We start from the raw sequence: 17,470 nt of genomic DNA, 5'->3' as shown, positions 1-17,470 counted from the left end.
TAGGGGTGCTCAGTGCTCATTTTTGCGCCAATCAAAAATGCCCAGGTCCTGCCCTTAACAGGTGTCAGGAGCCCCTCTTATAGCTGTAGGTCCTAGCATCATAGAGCACTGGGCAATCAGAGCCGGGAGGGGCCTTAGTAATAATAACACTGAGGATCATTATCATAATATTGATAGCACATGTTTAATACTCACATCAATCCTATGAAGTAGGAACTATTATTGCTGTCATTTTACAGGTGAAGAGACTAAGGCTAAGGTTAAGGAACTTACCCAAGATCACATAGCTAGTAGGAGGTAGATAGGATTGGTATCTTGGCAATCTGTGCTGTACTCCCTCTCATCAATGAACAAATAAGTTAAATATAGACTATATTCATAGTGAAGAGGGCTCTGGGGGGGAAATCAAGCCAGGAAGAAGGATAGGAAGGATTGGGGGAGGCTGTAATTTTTAATAGGCTGCTTGGAAAAGATCACACTGAGGAGGTGACACTTGAGCAGAGACCTGAAGAGGCCAAGGAGCAGGCCATGTGGACATCTGGGGAAAAGTGTCCCAGGTAGAGGGAACAGCCATTGCCAAGGTCCTGAGGTGGGAATGGCGAGGGGCTGGTGAGGCTGGGACTGGTGAGTGACAGGGAGGAGGGTAGGAGATGACCTGGAGGCCAGCTCATGTGTGCCTTGCGGGTTCTCGTGAGGACTTTGGGTTTCATTTTGCGGGAGGTGGAAGCGTTGAGCGTTTTGGGCAGAGGAGAGGCATGATCTCTCTGAGGCGGATAGGCTCAGTCACTGCCGTGCTGGGTATGGGCTGGAGGCACAAGGGCAGAAGGAAGCGGGGAGATCAGTTAGGAAACTGCTGCATCCTATAAGCAAGAGGATGGTGGTATGGGGAGGAGGAGAGAATGAGGAGGGATTCCGGATCTGTTTTGCTGAAGGATTTAATATAGGATATGAAAGAAAGAGAGGAGTCAAGGATTAATAAAAGTTAGGGGTGCCCTTGGACACCCCCTTCTTCATTCTGAACCCAGGGTGACTTGGTGGGTCCAGATGGTCAAAGGTTCCCATGTCCTGTATTGCAGGGAACCCCTCACAGTCCACATCTCTGCACTACATGAGTCCCTACCAGCTGAATGCCTACGCGCTGGCCCTGACCGCCGTCGGAGAGATCATCCAGCACTACGACAGCGACAAGATGTTCCCTGCCCTGGGCTTCGGGGCCAAGCTGCCCCCCGATGGCAGGGTGTCCCATGAGTTCCCGCTGGTAGGAGGTCCCGCTGGTGGGAGAGAGGACTGACCAGGCTGGGGGTGTGGTGACAAGCTGGGGGTGGGGGGACATTTCCCTTCCTCTGAGCCCAGGGACTTAAGGCTCAGCCTCAGTGGGGGTAGACTGCCTGCTGTGTGTAGGGGGCTCCAGAAACCCACCCCCTTCCCTGATCACAGATGCTGCCCCTCCACATCTGAAGTGCCTGCCCATAGCTGGCTCTGGCCTCCTTGTTCCTGACAAGACGCAGGCGGAGGTGGAGGCGAGCTGTGGCTGACCCATCCCTCAGGGCCCCAGCAAAGCGGACAAGGTGGTGTGGGTTGGGTATCCCTGAGTCAGTGCTGAGATGGGATGAGGTGGATCCCCGGGGTGATGTGGAGCGTGGCATCATCTGGGCGGCCTGGGCCCTGTGGAGATGACTGCACAGGCCACCCCTTTCCCTGGCTCCCATGAGCTGGGGACACTCAGGCACAGCAGACGTCCCTCCCATGCCTGAGGGTGCAGGGTGCTGTGCTGGGCCCAGTATGCATGTGGACAGATCAGCCACAGCTCCTTCCTGAGTTGCTCAGACCCACTTGGGCAGAGTGGGTTTACCCAAGGTTCCCTGAGGGAGGCAGCCAGGGATCTTAGGGCGTCTCTGAACAGGTACAGGGAGCTGGGTAAGGAGCAGGTTTGGACCCAGCTCACCTGAAGCACGTGCTGCTTCAAGATGGGCCCTGGTAGCTCCCTCCCCTGCCCCACCACCCCACACCAGAGAAGAGCTGGGGGAGCCCAGGCCTGCTGACCTCCCCACCCGGCTCTGTTCCCACACATTGCGCACTCCCGTCCTTCCTTCCTGGGCTCAGCCTCCCCGCCCTCTGTCCCCTAGAATGGCAACCAGGAGAATCCCTCGTGCTGCGGCATCGACGGCATCCTGGAGGCCTACCACCGCAGCCTGCGCACGGTGCAGCTGTACGGCCCCACCAACTTCGCCCCCGTGGTCACCCACGTGGCCAGGTGAGTGCCACTGCCACCGCCTCCAGGCACTCACAAGGCCTCCGTTTCCATACTGGCTGCCTCTGGGTGGTGGGAGGGGGTGTCTCTTCCCACACACTTGCCTTTCAGGGAGCCCTGACCCTGAAGAGATTCCCCCAAGAGCTGTCACCCTCCAAAGTGTTCAGGGTCCTTGTTTAGTGGGGAACATGCCCAGAGGCCCGGCAGACAGACCTTAGTCCCTGCCTGCCCCACCCAGGAATGCAGCGGCTGTGCAGGACGGCTCGCAGTACTCGGTGCTGCTCATCATCACAGACGGGGTCATCTCGGACATGGCGCAGACCAAGGAGGCCATTGTCAATGTAAGCAAGGAGTGTGCAGTGGGGAGGCAGTTTGAGGGGTGTCTTCCTCCCCCTTAGGGGAACCCTGGGAGTGTGCCTACCTCCTTGACTTTAGGGAAATGCTTGGAGGTGACTTGGGCGGGGCTTCTCCTTTCCCTCCCTCACTGGGCCCCACTGCCCTTGTCCGCCTCCTGGCCTCCGGCTGCAGAGTCCGGTGCTGGATAGTGGATTCTGGGGAGTGGAAGGGGTGCCCGGATCATGAGAGATCTGGCTGCTGAGCACTGTTCCCACCTCTTAATCACAGTGGGTTGTCTACTCCCCCCAGACCCCGATGGCTCCCTCATTAACCCATCTCTAGGACTGCTTCCCCCTTCCCCAGGCCGACCTGGCCAGGTCAAGGGAGTGGGAGGGGAGGCTCAGAGTTGGGGAAGCCCAGGAACATGGCTCTCTGAGCCAGTGGTCTCCCTGTAAGAAGGGATGGGGTGACTCACCAAAGCAGACCTATGACCCATTCCCCCCACCACCCTCCCTCTCTCCTCCGGGCCACAGCCTGGTTTCCCTTGCTTTTTTATCTGAGTGCCCTCCCTCTCCCTACCCCCATCCCCCCTTTTCTGTGTTTCTCTGTCTCTACATGTTCATTCTCCCTTTTCTTTTCTGCCCACCCTTTCCTGTCCCTGCCCCTGATTTCTCCTTCCTTTTAACCGGGTCCCAAATGGGTCCAACCTTCCCCTGCCCCCCATGCTGTCTCCCAGGCTGCCAAGCTCCCCATGTCCATCATTATCGTCGGCGTGGGCCAGGCAGAGTTCGACGGTGAGTCCAGCTGCTGCCCTCCCCTCCTTTCCTTCCCTAGCCACGTACCCCTGCCCCCACCCCAGATGTTTCCCCAGAGGCTGCGGGCCCTTGGGAATGATCCCTCCCGAAAGAGTAAGAGCTCCCCCCTGGGCGTGTGTGTCTGGGTGAGTGTGCAGGGTGTGGGGTGCGTTTGTTTGCTCAGGGAGGGGTGTGTCAGATCTGGGTGTGCACCCACACCCACATCCCAAGGCTGTGGGGAGGAGGCCCCAAGTCACTTCTTTCTCCTCCAGCCCTGGGAGTCTGGGGAGTGTGGGGAGCCAAAGCACTGGGCTCGAAGTCAGAGGCTCACCTGATCAGTGAAACTGGCCCCGGCCTCAGTTTTCTCGTCTCTAACATGGGGCATGGGCCAATGGTCTCAGCCCCAGATTGGCCCGGGATGGAAGGACAAGTCCACTCTCCTGCCAGGCCCAGGGGTCCACCATTAATCTCACCCCCTCCCCCCCATGACACTGCTCCCCTCACAGCCATGGTGGAGCTGGATGGTGACGACGTGCGGATCTCCTCCCGGGGGAAGCTGGCTGAACGCGACATTGTCCAGGTGAAGCCCAGACTTTGCCTGCCCCACGGGAAATTCAAGAGTCCCTCTAGCCAGGCGGACCTCACACCCCCTTTGGGGGCTTCCCTGGGGAAGGGCCTGGGAGGGAGGCACCAAGAGCCCCAAAGTGCCCCAGTCGTCACCGAAGGGAGTAGGAGTCACTCCTCAGCCATGCTGTGCTCTGGGCTGGGCCCCTCTCTGTCACACCTGGGACACACTCCTAACATTGTGAGTGCCCAGCCAGAGGCCAGAACCCTCTGCCAGCCCTTCCTCAGCCCCCAGGCCTCTGTGGTCAGCCTCGTTCTGTTTTTTTCTGCCCCTTGAAGGCCGAGGCAGTGTCTTTAGCGTTGCTGCAGCCTTCTCCAAGAATGGGCATTGCTTGGTTAACTGAATCAATGTAAGCATCTCCATGAAGGATGCAAATATAATGAGCAGAAAGATCTTTGTCCTCAGGGAATTTCCGTGCAGTCACGCGGAAGAATGCACCCTCCGCAAGCACTTCCCCCACTCATCCCCTGCAGAGGAGGCCCCAGTGCTCAGGAGATGTAGAAGACAAAACTGACATCCTCCATACCCCCTTGTCTTAAAAATTGGGGCCCAGTATCCCAGGGGTGGAGACCAAACACAGGAGGCTGGAAACCAGAGCAAGGACAACCTGGGAGGCGGGACCAGCCCATGCCAAGGCCTGGAGGCAGGAGTGAACCGGAGGAGGCACTCAGGATGGAGGGCACCCTCTGGGAAGAAGCCTGGCATTAGGCATTGGCCAGGTTAGCCCCAGAGAGAAAAGGAATGAAGAGAGGCCAGAGAGAGAGAGGGCTCTGCTGGACAGGTCGGGGGAGACCCAGGAGGGCACATGCCCCAGGAGTCAGGGATTCAGCTGGTATTTTGGAAGCACCTACTGAGTGCTGTGCTTAGTGCCGAGGTGGAGAATCTTGTTCCATGGTGTGTCCTGGTGTGGACTAGGGCTCAGTATTTGTCAAGTGAATGAAAGAATAGTGACTATGACTGTAGTTACTTACTGCCCAAACCCAGGGAGTTGGGGGATACAGTCCCTCAGGTCATTCACAAAGATGGGGGGATTGAGTCAAGTGAGCAGAGGCTGGGATTGGGGTGGGGATGCAACACCAGGCCTGGAGATTTTGGGGACCAGGGTCCCATAGGAGGCACTGCCTGACCCTGCCCTCCCGTTTGCCAGTTTGTACCCTTCCGGGACTACGTGGACCGCACAGGCAACCACGTGCTGAGCATGGCCCGCCTGGCCCGAGACGTGCTGGCAGAGATCCCTGACCAACTGGTGTCCTACATGAAGGCACAGGGCATTCGCCCACGTCCCCCACCCGCAGCACCAACCCACTCGCCCTCGCAGTCCCCAGTCCGCACGCCCCCTGCGTCCCCCCTGCACACACACATCTGAACCTGGTCTCAGCAGGCAGGTGGCTGGGGCCTGGGAGAGGCCAGGTGAACAGGAGGCCGGGGCCCCAGACTCCCCGAAGTTGGCCTGCCCGGCCTTTGGGACATCTGTGTGCCTGGGAGGCTGCCAAGGGGTGGGACTTCTGAAGACCCCCTCCTCAATTTCTTGGCCTCACTTATTGCCCAGACCCAGGGAGTTAGGGGCGCACAGTTGACAGCAGGGTACACAGGGACCTAGCCCTTCTCTTCTTCACCAGTACCTGGCTCTAGCCCAGTCAGGAAGGTGTAAACAATAGGGGTGATTGGGGGTCCCTGTCGCCCACCCCCGGCAATCCTATTTGCTTCCCTGTCACCCTGAAGCCTGGGGTCGGCCTCCTCCAGCCCCCCATCTCCGTCCCATCCACCCATGGTGTCTACTATCACTGACCCCCGCCCTGTGGTCTATCCTGTGCCCAATTTCCAGTGAACCCCATGAAGCTGATGGGTTTGCAGGAAGGCCTGAACATGTGCCCCCTCCCAGGGACACTGGATGCATTGGGAGCCCCGGGGACCCACGGGGTGCTGTAATCATGGACCGTCAGCCATGTGATGGGCCTGAAGTGGAGGCTGCTCAGCACTGAGCCCTTTCTGTTGCCTCTTGAGCTCAGTACAATGCAAGTTCTAGACACACAGCCTGTGGAGGCCTCTCCCTGGTGTGGGCCCACAGGCACTTCCACGGTTGACTCCTGGCTTCAGGAATCCCCTCCTCCCTCCAGAGGCTTCCCAGGGCCCTCGGTGCCCATGCCTCTGCCCACCTGGAGGCCTGAGTAAGGAGTGGCTCAGCCCCATGCTCCCACACTGCCCCTGCTCTTTGCCCTGTATCCCATGAGGCTAGGAGACAGGAGCCCTGGGTTTGAGCCCTGCCTCCCCCAACTGCCTAATGTGGGAACCCAAGCAAGACCCTTCTACCTTTTGGCCCTCAATGACAAGAGGGTTGACCAGATGGCCCCACGTTTTCCTTTAGATCTGACATCCTGAGGGTCATTCATCCCATGCCCAGCTCCCCCACATCCTACTCCTAACTGATGTGACCCTACCCGAGGCCGCCTTGGCTTTTGTGTCACCCTGTTCCATCCCATCACCCCAAACACACCCTAGTCCTTCAGCCTTGGGCTCTGGCATCTGAGCCTGAGCGCTGCCCCTGCTGTGGGAAAGGTAGGGAAGAAGGGGATCTCCCTCCTGGGCCCACCCAGCCGCCTTTGCCCACTCAGGGAGCAGGTCATGCATGCCAGTCCCTGTTGCCGCATGGAGCTCCTCAGCCCACTGACCTCTCCGTGCCTGGTGCGGGCCAGGCCCCCGTCTTCTGCCTGCCTCTGCTTCCCTGTCATGCATGGTGGTGGTGTTTCTACGGTGTCTGGTTCTGTGCCCGTCTCTGAGACAGTCTCTGTGTGGAATTTGCCTTAAACTGAAGTAAATTTGGTTCTTTTAGTAAAGCATGATGTTTTTCTTTCTTCTCTGAAAAATAGCACTGACGTTGCTGTTTGACAGGGTCCATGTTCTCCTCTGTGGCTTCCTTCAATTGTTTGATTCAGTAGGATTTACAAGCAAAGGCCACGTGCCACGCTCTGTGCTAGGCATGGAGGATGCAGCCATGAACAAAGCACAGGCCCTGTCCCCACACAGAGCTTACAACACACACACAGATAGTATGGGAGAGACACAGCAAACACATCAATAAATAGGCTAGTAACATCATTTCAGGTGGTGGCAAGAGTTCTAAAGACACATGAGGGAGGAGGGTGATGTGTTCCATGAGGTGGTTGGAGAGGGCCTCTCAGAGGAGGTCATGGTTGAGGTGAACCCCCAGGAAGTGAGACAGGGAGCCACGCTGATATCTGTGGGAAAGGGGCTCTAAGTAGAGGGACCAGCAGGTACAAAGGCCCTGTGGTAGGAGCATCCTTGGTGCGTTTGCAGGAGAGCGGGGCAGGTGTGGCTGGAGCTGAGTGCAGGAAGGGAAAGTGCTAGAGATGGGGTTGCAGAGGTGAAGAAGCCAGAATGCGTGGGCCGTGTAGGCCATGATGAGGCCTTTGGCATTTACTGAGTGAAACGGGAAGCCATTGAGGAGGTGAGAGAAGTGAGTAACATCATCAGAATTTCCTCTAAAATAAATGGATTGCTTTATTGCATTTGATCACTCATTCACTCATCTCTCAACAAGTATTTACCAAACATGAGTGCCTGGCCTCACTCAGGCATTGGAGACCATGCTGGAGATGCACACACAGAATTGCACCCTCAAGGGTGCCCCTGCTCTCGGGCAGTGAGCGAGGAAATCCTACAACCATGGTGTACTGACACCAAGCCATCAGAGGCTGGGTAATCTGTGGGCACCAGAGTCACTGTGCCATGAGGAGTCTGGCGTCCCCTGTGCAGTGGGGTCGTCACCCCCACCCCCACCCTTGTAGGGTCATCGCGTGGCCAGAGTGACGAGTACATAAGGTTGCACATGACGTACGTGACATGCACCCAGGACCCACTGCATTTTAGGTGCCCAAGAAACACTGTTTTCCTCTTGTTCCTCTTCACATGTAAATCCCTGTGGCCATGAGGGACCAGGGATCATAGCAAAAGGGGATTTCTCCCTTCTCTGGGCAAGTCTGTTCCCAGATTAGCCCTCCAGGCAGCCATTCCCACCCTGAACATCACAAGAAATTTGGAACTAATTATACCAAAGTTTGGGACTTGTTTACTTCTTATGATTTTATAGTAAATGGGTGCTGATTCACGGTTGTCCCTATAATTAACATGCCCCTGTGACTTACATTCTGATACGCTTTGAGTGGGAACAGGGTGGGGTCACAGCTTGGAAGGAGGGAAGTTCCCATAACCAGCAGCTCATGTCGCCTCACCACAGGGGCCATGGGAAAGTGTCAGGAGAGGGTGCTTGCCTGGCAGAGGGACTGAGGCGCAGAGCCACTGCTGGGGGCGGGACAGGACGCCAAGAGCATCTTTGCTGTGCCCGACACCGTAGCATCTAGTGGATTCTTTCCCAAGGTGTGGTCCACAGAACACTGGCTCCCTGGCGTGGAGCTTGGGAACCTGCCTGCTGTGCTTCCCTCTCGAGAGTTTCAGTGGCCTTTTGGGTATTCAAGGCTCTGTTAAGTCCTACAGCAAAGGGACCAGTTTGCTCTGGTTCAACCCAACGTTTCTCAAGCTTTGTATCACAGAGTCTGTGTGTGTGTGTGTGTGTGTGTGTGTGTGTGTGTGTGTGTGTGTTTCGCTGGTAACACCGTCACTAAGCAGAACATGCTGTCTTGGGAATTTCAGTAGAGACAATCTCCCGGGTTTCCAGGCCAACACAGAAGACTGAGGCCTGCCCTGAGCAGGCCAGAGGGAGGGCACCGAGGGTGGGAAAGATGGGGACCTCAAATTGGGCTCTGGAGAGAAGAAAAGGGCTCTGAAAGGGATCCCTGCCCCAGGTGCTTCAGGAAGAGAAGCCACAGGGAAGAAAGGAGGGCTTCAGACATTCGCAGTCCCAGACTCATGGCTGCATGGTTGACTGGATTTTTGTCCTGCTATTGGACTGAGGAGTGTGTGGAACAGAGCTGGAGGGGTGGGCAGAGAGAGGAAAGGCTGTCCCGCCTCTGAGCTCACCGCCCAGGCTGTGGCTGGTCCTCTGCTCCCCCTACTTAATCTCCTGGCCTTCAGGATTAAGGACCGTAGGCTATTACCCCCCAGATCATTCTCCACCCACTTCTCTGCCTTTGGAAGCCCCTCTGCCTTCCTCTTGTCCACTCACCTCAAATGCCCCTGAATTAATACAAATAAAATAGTAATAGTAGCAATGACCAGCACACATATGCACTTACTAAGCATCTTTCTAAGCACTTTACATGTGTTTAAATTCATCTTCATAACAACCCTGTGAAGAAGGTATGTACTATCGTCATCCCATTTTCCAGATGAGAACACCGAGACACAGAGGCTCAGGGTCACACAATTAGAGAGCCGTGGAGCCTACAGGTATCTGAGCCTGAAGGTGGAGTGGGAGGATCCACCTGGTTACCTAGAGATGTGAGCTCTCACTGAGCCATTTGGTTGCCTTGTGACCTTGGTTGGGCCCTCTGCCCGCTGGGTCTCAGTCTCTCCACTGGTAAAATAGAGGGGGTGGGCTGTCAGGCCCCTAAGGGTCTTCCCATCTCCCTTGAGTCTCAGACCATCCATCAGCCTATACTCTTAGACCCCTGCCAGGCCCCACAGGCCTCCTGGGGCCCTGTCATGGCCAGGCTGGACAGTCACCATCACTGTGGCTGCCACTCCCACATCTCTGGGATGCCTGGCCATCATCGGCCTGCAGAAGAGGTCCCTGAGTCCTGCCCGGAAGGGGCGGGAGAGGTAGAAGCAGAGGATAGGGCTGACAGCACACTTGGAGTAAGCCAGGAAGGTGCAGAGGCTGGAGGCCACAAAAGCAGCCGGTGTGGCAGGCAGGTGGCCCATGGCTGTGTTCTCTTGATGCTCCTGGATGCTCTCTCCCATGGGACCTCCGGGCTGTGTCCATAGGAGCCAGCCCACGTGGCTGAAAGAGCAGCCCAGCCCCAGCATGCATGGCAGGAAGGCCAGGGCTCCCAGCAGGCTGAAGTAGTAGCAGGAGGTCCCAGCAGGGCTCAGGAGCAAGAGGCAGGCCTGGGTCTCGGGAGCCCCCACTGTCTCCTCCTCCACTGCCACCCTCTGGAACAGCCAGTCGGGCAGGGATGCAGTAAGGCCCAGGGCCCACATGGCCCCACAGAGCAGCAAGCAGCTGCCCCAGCCAGCTGGGAAGTCCAGGTCAGGCAGGGCCACAGCCACGTGGTGCAGGAGAACCGTGGCCACCACGCTATAGAAGGTGCAGAACATGGTGGCTAATGGTGCAGATGGCAAGGCCCAGCCACCAGTCGTGCTGCAGGAAGCTCAGCAGCAGCACAGGCACCACGCAGGCCACGAAGAGCAGGTGAGATAGCGTGATGTTCATCATGAGGTTTCGGGTCAGGGCGTGGAGCGGGTGGGGGGCGCCCGGGTCCCGGCCCACCACCAGCAGCATGAGCCCATTAGCCTACAGCCCCACCAGCAGGACAAGGCCACAGACCCCGGCAAAGATGAGTCGGAGCAGTCACTCAGGTGTGGCCGTGAGCTGCATGTCGAACGTGGCATTGGGCTCCATTCTCCTGTTTCAGACACACAAGGACAAAGTAGAAACCAGTCAGCCCCAGAGGCCGCCTTCCCCGTTCCTGCTGAGCCTCCTTTTCTCACAGACCCCTACATGTAGTGGGCCCAGATACATGCCTGTCCTTGGCACACATTAGCCCCTGCAGACCTCATGACAACCCCATGGGATGGACTCCATCAGTGCCCTGGGTTCAAATCCTGCCTCTGCTACTTGCTAGCTCCAGTACCCTGGGAGTTATTTATTTATTTATTTAGAAACAGAGTCTCACTCTATCACCCAGGCTGGAGCGAGATCTTGACTCACTGCAAACTCCACCTCCTGGGTTCAAGTGATTCTCATGCCTCAGCCTCCTAAAGTGCTGGGATTACAGGCCTAAGCCTCTCCCCCTGGCCCCTGGGAGAGTTACTTAATGTTTATCTACCTCAGTTTCCTCAGCTGTAAGAAAGCAAGGAAATAAAAGAAATAAAACAGATGTCGATAGTAACTGTTATAAGTGATAAGACTAGGATAATTTTCATTTTCTTCTTTAAAATTTACTTCTAAAATTTCTGCAAGGAGTACACATTGCTTTCATAATCTGATAAATACATATGTGCATACATACATACACACACGTATCTATTTTTTGACAAAACCCTGCCCTGTGAAACAAGCAGGTTTAATCTGAGGTTCAAATGGGAAAGTGGGTCTGAAAGGGCTTTGAGAAGGTGTGAAGCCCCTCCCAGTGGTTCCCAAGCGTCTCTGCACGTTGGGACCACCTGGGGAATTTCACAAATACAGAAACCTGGGTCCCACCCCCAGAGACATGACATAGTTGGTCTGGGCTTTGGCATTTTTGAAAGACCCCAAATAATTCGAAGGGCAGACCAGCTTGGGAATCACTGCCCTCTAGGTTATGCTGTGCAGGCCCCTGGCAGGATGGGGGAGTCTGCACCCAGCGGTCAGACCTTTCTCCTCACCCCCACTGTGTCCCACATGTCAAGGGCAGGGGGAGCCCCCGACTGGGAGGACTCTGGCTAGAAGATGGAGTGTAGACATACTAGAGTCAGCCCAGTGGCTGACGTCACCACTGGCCGCCCTGCAGGCCAGGCCAGGGCCCGGGAGCTTTAGCTGGAGAGAGGCTTGCCTGCTAACTCAGTACATATTTCCTGAGCATTTGCTCTGGACCAGGTTCCGGGAATCCAGCAGCAAACAAGACACAGCAGAGGAGTCCTCATTGGAGTTGCCCTCCCCTTTTCTCCCACACTGGGGTGGGGACTGGAGACACCCTTCTCCTGCAGGCTCAAAGCCAGGTTTGAAGGAGTCTCTGAGTCCCTCCTGCAGAGCCCCAGCCTGGGGGACTTAGCTTGGTCTCTGGGGCCCCAGGGCAGCAACGTGCCTGAGGGCAGCCGAGGAGAGACTGGAGAGGGGGCGTCTGTGAATTCTGATGTCGACCACCCTCCCGGGTCCCACCGGCTCCTGGGACTGCAGGAGGAGGGGCAATGAAGGACCTGTCCTGGATGAAGGCTGTCCTCCAGCCACTTTCCTGGCATTTGTCACTGCCTTTTTTGTCACTTTTTCCTGGTCCACACCCACCAATGACACGGACTATTACTGGAGAGGAATTGGCAGGGAGCAATGCGAGGCTTCAGGGGCCTGGCCCCTGCTTCCCGGAAGCATCCGCATTTTCCTGTAAACAGTTGCATAACTTCAGGGCTAAGTCTGTGGGTACCGGCGTTTGGGTTTAACACCGTTTCCAGCACTTACTTGCTACGTGACTATGGAGAAGTTACTCAGCCTCCCTATGCAGTAGTCTCCTCTTCTGTAAGATTGGGGAACACGCCTGATGGTGTGAGGGCTAAATGAAGTAACAAGAGCTAAGTGCTCAGAACAGTGCCTGGCATGCGGTAGGCACTGGGTAAAGGAGGGATGTCATTCTGCCCCTGCTCCCCCTCAGTTCCAAAAAGCCCTCTTCTCTTAGAGCTCCTGCCCAGCCTTCCTTCTCTCCCCCTGCCCTCCCTTCTCACTCAGCAGCCTGAGTCCCCTTAGCCCAGTCCCACCCTCCTTTTCTTAATCAGACTCTGGCTAAGCCTAAGCCAGAGCCCCCTTGGCTGACATGCCCCAAGAACTCACCACTTGCCTGGAAGTTCACTCTGAAGTCTACCTCAAGTTTCTCCTGCTGCTGTCGTTGCCTGCTGTATGCTACTCTGAGGTTTCTGGGTCCTGTTCTCTGGCTTGTGAGCCCTTTGACAGTAGGAAAGGCTGGTGGTCCTTGCACAGTTGTGCCCTGCCCAGCAGGTGGATCCGGCCCAAGAAAGCCAAAACAGGGTTCTGGGCAGTGTGGAGTTTCTCCCAGAACTCTACCTCCTGGGAATCTGAGTTGCTTGAGGCCAGAGCAGAGCTGAGATGAAACGGGGAGGCCTGGGGGCCACTCCTGTACCAGGCCCCCAAACGACAGGAGCTATGTCTGCTCTACTGCCTCTCCCAGGAATCACACCCTGCCTATCTGCCTCATTAACTCCCTGGCCCACAGGACAGAGATGTTGGTGCCTGCCAGGTCCCTGGGCCCCAGAGAAAGAGCCATTAGCAACTACAGGACCTGTCTCCCGTCCTCACCCAGGGCCAGCATCACTCACTCCAGCCCACACCCCTCTCTCTCTCTCTGAGCACACCACAGTCTAGAAACTGTTCAGTTCAGGGGTAGGCTTGTGGGCTGTGGGAGGGGACCTGAGATGGGAGAAGACATTGGGGTAAAAAAGGATCAGTGAAGTGCCCAGTAAAAGAATCAGCTAGAGGGCCGGGCGCAGTGGCTCACGCCTGTAATCCCAGCACTTTGGGAGGTTGAGGTGTGCAGATCATGAGGTCAGGAGATCGAGACCATCCTGGTCAACATGGTGAAACCCCGTCTCTACTAAAAACACAAAAAATTAGCCGGGCACGGTGGCGGGCGCCTGTAGTCCCAGCTACTCGGGAGGCTGAGGCAGGAGAATGGCGTGAACCCAGGAGGCAGAGGTTGCAGTGAGCCAAGATTGCACCACTGCACTCCAGCCTGGCGACAGTGTGAGACTCCGTCTCAAAAAAAAAAAAAAAAAAAAAAAAAAAAAAAAGAAAAAAAGAAAAAAAGAATCAGCTGGACCATGGGAATCATCCAGATGGAGTCTGGAGGTTGAATGGGGTCCGTTAAGGGAATCTAATCCAACTTTGGTGGATTCAGATGCTGGGATCTTCTCTACCTCACCTTTTGCCAAGTATTACCTGGCTTCTGCTTGTGTGCCTCTAGTGATGGAAGGCTCACTGCTGCTGAGACGTTCCTTTCAGAACTGAGAAGAGGGGTTGGGGCCAGGGTCTAAGACTGTGTGATTCAACAGGCCTCTGTTGCTCCCTCTTTCTCCTTCATTCTCTCTCTAACTCTGTTCCTTGAACTGTCTTTGCTTGTCCCTCTATGGGGTTTCCATTGATTCAGCCAGGAAATTCCCCAGTACCTGAAGGATTACAAAATACCAAACTCAGGCTGGGGGCGGTGGCTCACACCTGTCATCCCAGCACATTGGGAGGATCACTTGAGCCCAGGAGTTTGAGACCAGCCTAAGCAACATAGCAAGACCTTGTCTTTGCAAATAACTAAAAAATTAGCAAGGTGTGGTGGCACGTGCCTGTGGTCCCAGCTACTTGGGAGGCTGAGGTAGGGGAATCGCTTGAGCCCAGACAGTTGAGGCTGCAGAGAGTGGCGATCATGCCAATGCACTCCAGCCTGGGGAACAGAGAGGGACCCCTGTCTCAAAAAACAATCAAACAAACTCACTGCCTGGCACATGTTGTCTATTCAATTTGTGATGATGGTAAGATGTGACAGACGCACAAACACAGACCATGGCAGTCTCTCTAAGACTCTAAAGCAAGCTCTCCAAGGGCACCGGAAACCCCAGCCCTGGCCGATAAGGTGCAGCCGCCATCCAGGAGGTGAATCTTATGGAATTCCGGAAACTTCTGCAAAAGCTCCAAAGAAGAGTGTGTGAATGATTCTGAGTCTAGGCTCCCCAGCTGTTTGGACCCCCAGCCACACCCTAGCTGCCCTTCAAATACATCCATAGACTGACAACTCAGGCCGAAGCCCTGTGCTTGGGGACACCGTGGCACTGGAGCAGGGGATGGGACCCTTGAATGTGACCCCTGTGAGGTGTGTTTCGTATCATGGGGAAAGGGAGTGAGGTCGGGGCTCTGCAAGACAGGAGGGCATCAGGGTGTATCAGAGGCCTTCGGATCATCACTCTTCCCAGGAACCGAAGAAAGCCCATGCCTGCAAATAGAAATAGCGAGGGAGACCAGGCCAACAGCCCCCTGCCAGGCAGAGCACAGAGGGACCGCTCTAACACTGAGCGGTGATTAACAGGTTACACCAATTAGGAGCCAGCAGCACCCGAGGGAGCTCCTTGGAAAGTTTCTCTCCTCCTCATCTCTTTTTTTCTGATTATGTAATGAATATCGTTATTGTTGAAAATCTGAAAATACAAGTATGTGTAAAATCGAAAGTAACACCCCCCCACACACACATTCTCGCTATAATTTTATCACCCACAGATGTGTGGCCAATATTTTGGTGTATTTTCCTTAAGTTGTTTTTCCAGACTTTTTCTTTCTTTGGAGAGTTTTGCCGTACTCCTGCCCCCCAAGTCTTGTTCACTCAACAAAGCCCTCCTTTGGAGTTTGAAAGGCAGAGGTGATGCAGCCCTGCTTTGGGATCCGAGTCCCTGATTTGAGAAGGGTTTTCCTGAACCTCCAAGCTGGTCCTCTGTTTTGTTGCTGTCCAGGAACGAAGAACAGGAGCTGAGGGACAGGAAACCATGCGGGTGTCCATCCTACCCGGGACAGGACAAGTGGTCAGGAGCAACAACCGAATTTCTTGGGCTGCTTCTTGGGGGTCACCTCCACCAGCGAGCCCTTCAGGCCTTCTTCTTGCATCCTGAGTGACCTATGTGACAATGCCGAGCATCAGTCCTCTTTCTCACCTCCTAGGGGCAGCATGGATGGGCCCATGGGTGCAGCTGGGGGCTGGGAGGCTGCACCCGCAACCCCCACACCAGCTCTGCCTCTGCCCTGCATTCCACATGAGACCAGAAGAATTGAGTCCCTGAGACTTTGACCTTCTCTCTCTGGCCTACTATGTGCCAGGCACTGTGCAGGACTCTGACTACGACAGAGAAACCACTATTCCCTCCCTTGAGTAGTGAGAGAGACAGACAGGAAAAGGGGTGACTGCAGCCCAGGAATGATGGGGAGGCGCACAGGGACTTCATACCAGGTCCTGGAGGGATCTGGGGAGGAAGGAGATGGTGACTGAACTGAAAACTGAGCCATGGACAAGGTTTGCCAGCAGAAAGGATGGGGGAGGTGCATCCCGGGCAGAGGGCTATGGCTCAGTGCCAAGAGAGAGCTTGGGGGCTGGGGAAGCAAAAGAAGTCCCTCCCTTTCTTCATGATGCATTTACTGCGTGCCAGACGGTGCCCATCTGATCTAGCTCCCCTCATCCCTCACTCATTGTATTCATTTTTGGAGCACCTGGGTCCCAGGCATGGGGAGAGGGACTGAACGGAACAGACATGGCCCTGCCTTCCTGGACAACAAGAAAACAGATAAATGCATATACCATTAATATGTGTCGTGTCAAGAAGGGCCATGAAGGACACAAACAGGGGCCGGGATCCAAAATAGTGGTGAGAGGTGGGTGATCAGGGAGGGAGTCTCTGAGTGGCTGGAACTTAGTGAGTGTGTGTGTGTGAGTGTGAGTGTGAGTGTATGTGTGAGAGAATGTGGGGGTGTGAGTGAATGTGTGTGTGTGTGTGCAGGGGTACGGGAGATGGCACTGGAGATGCTGCAGGCCATTGCAAAGCATTTGAATTTTATTTTAAATCCATGGAAGCTACTAGAAGTTTGGGAGCAGAAGAAAGACACTCCTTTTCTCAGCCCTCTTTGCAAGTGAAAAAACTGAGGCTCGGAGAGCCTGAGTGCCTGTGGGGAGTGATTCAGCGAAAGGGAATGGCAGAGCTGGAGTCAGGAGACTCAGTGCAGGGCTCTCTCTCCCCCGCTCAGACTGGTGAGCCAAGGTCTTTAACTAGGTGCTTCTCTGACCCATTTCCTCAGAATGGGCCTTTCAGTCCCACCTGGGAGTCAAGAGTGGGGCTGGAGCTGTCCCAGAGGATTCGGTGGGGCGGTGGGGGGTGGGGGTAGGGCGGGGGGTGGGGGTGGGGCGGAGGGGTGGGCAGCACTTACCTGGCCAGGTTTACCACAGGCTCCAGGATGTTGTGACCCAAGGCGGCACTGCACTCCCCAAAAGAGACCCCCAGTTCCTGCAGGCCAGACAGGGAGGGGCATGTGTGCCTTGGGAGAGACAACTGCAAGGCCAGGCTGTACCCCACCGCTAAAGTCCTGGCCATCAGAGTCCCAAGGCATCCCCAAGCCGACCTCAGTGGCGAGCAAGACAGCCCCGTCTCGGCGTGGGCCACCATCCCTGGCTGAAGCCCTTTGCCCACTGTCCCTTCACCCCGGCTGGCCAAGGTGTCAAAGAATGCACTGAAACGACACTTCACAGCCTTCGGAGTAGTGTGGGAAGCCTGCATCCCAACTTGGAGAAAGGTCTCTGGAGACATTTTATAAATGTTAGTTTTTTTTTTTTTTTTTGAGACAGAGTCTCGCTCAGTCGCCTAGGCTGGGGTGCAGTGGCGCGATCTCGGCTTACTGAAAGCTCCGCCTCCCAAGTAGCTGGGACCCCGCTTCACGCCATTCTCCTGCCTCAGCCTCCCAAGTAGCTGGGACTACAGGCGCCCGCTGCCACGCCCGGCTAAGTTTTTGCATTTTTTTGTTTTTAGTAGAGACGGGGTTTCACCGTGTTAGCCAGGATGGTCTCGATCTCCTGACCTCGTGATCCACCCGCCTCAGCCTCCCAA

The 17,470-nt window shown here is 55.7% G+C and overlaps 3 protein-coding genes and 1 pseudogene across 7 annotated transcripts in view; 2 read left to right on the top strand and 2 right to left on the bottom strand.

Moving 5' to 3' along the window:
* CPNE5 (copine 5) overlaps nucleotides 1-6,840 on the top strand; it is a 97,291-nt gene extending 90,451 nt beyond the window's left edge. For 3 of the 5 annotated variants that reach the window (XM_050787626.1, XM_050787629.1, XM_050787627.1), the window contains 5 exons: nucleotides 1,077-1,258; nucleotides 2,127-2,254; nucleotides 2,490-2,592; nucleotides 3,324-3,381; nucleotides 3,888-4,415. In XM_050787626.1, coding sequence (XP_050643583.1) covers nucleotides 1,077-1,258; nucleotides 2,127-2,254; nucleotides 2,490-2,592; nucleotides 3,324-3,381; nucleotides 3,888-4,282 — 866 coding nt within the window. In that variant the 3' untranslated portion in view covers nucleotides 4,283-4,415. Of the gene's footprint in view, nucleotides 1-1,076; nucleotides 1,259-2,126; nucleotides 2,255-2,489; nucleotides 2,593-3,323; nucleotides 3,382-3,887; nucleotides 4,416-5,153 lie in introns of those variants that run through there. The other 2 variants (XM_050787631.1, XM_050787630.1) reach the window with 1 other exon arrangement.
* Nucleotides 1-17,470, top strand: part of STK38 (serine/threonine kinase 38) — a 276,943-nt gene that overhangs the window by 17,034 nt on the left and 242,439 nt on the right. The window lies entirely within an intron of this gene.
* Nucleotides 9,584-10,544, bottom strand: LOC126953370 (galanin receptor 2a-like; annotated as a pseudogene).
* Nucleotides 14,978-17,470, bottom strand: part of RAB44 (RAB44, member RAS oncogene family) — a 35,694-nt gene continuing 33,201 nt past the window's right edge. Inside the window, exons 13-14 of the mRNA XM_050787906.1 lie at nucleotides 16,797-16,873; nucleotides 14,978-15,498 (exon numbers count right to left, since the gene is read on the bottom strand). Of these exons, the coding sequence (XP_050643863.1) occupies nucleotides 15,408-15,498; nucleotides 16,797-16,873 (168 nt within the window). The 3' untranslated portion in view covers nucleotides 14,978-15,407. The remainder of the gene's footprint in view (nucleotides 15,499-16,796; nucleotides 16,874-17,470) is intronic.

This window comes from Macaca thibetana, chromosome 4 (genome assembly GCF_024542745.1).
Source record: "Macaca thibetana thibetana isolate TM-01 chromosome 4, ASM2454274v1, whole genome shotgun sequence".
NCBI classification, from domain to species: domain Eukaryota; kingdom Metazoa; phylum Chordata; class Mammalia; order Primates; family Cercopithecidae; genus Macaca; species Macaca thibetana.
This window is presented reverse-complemented; position numbering and strand designations above follow the sequence as displayed.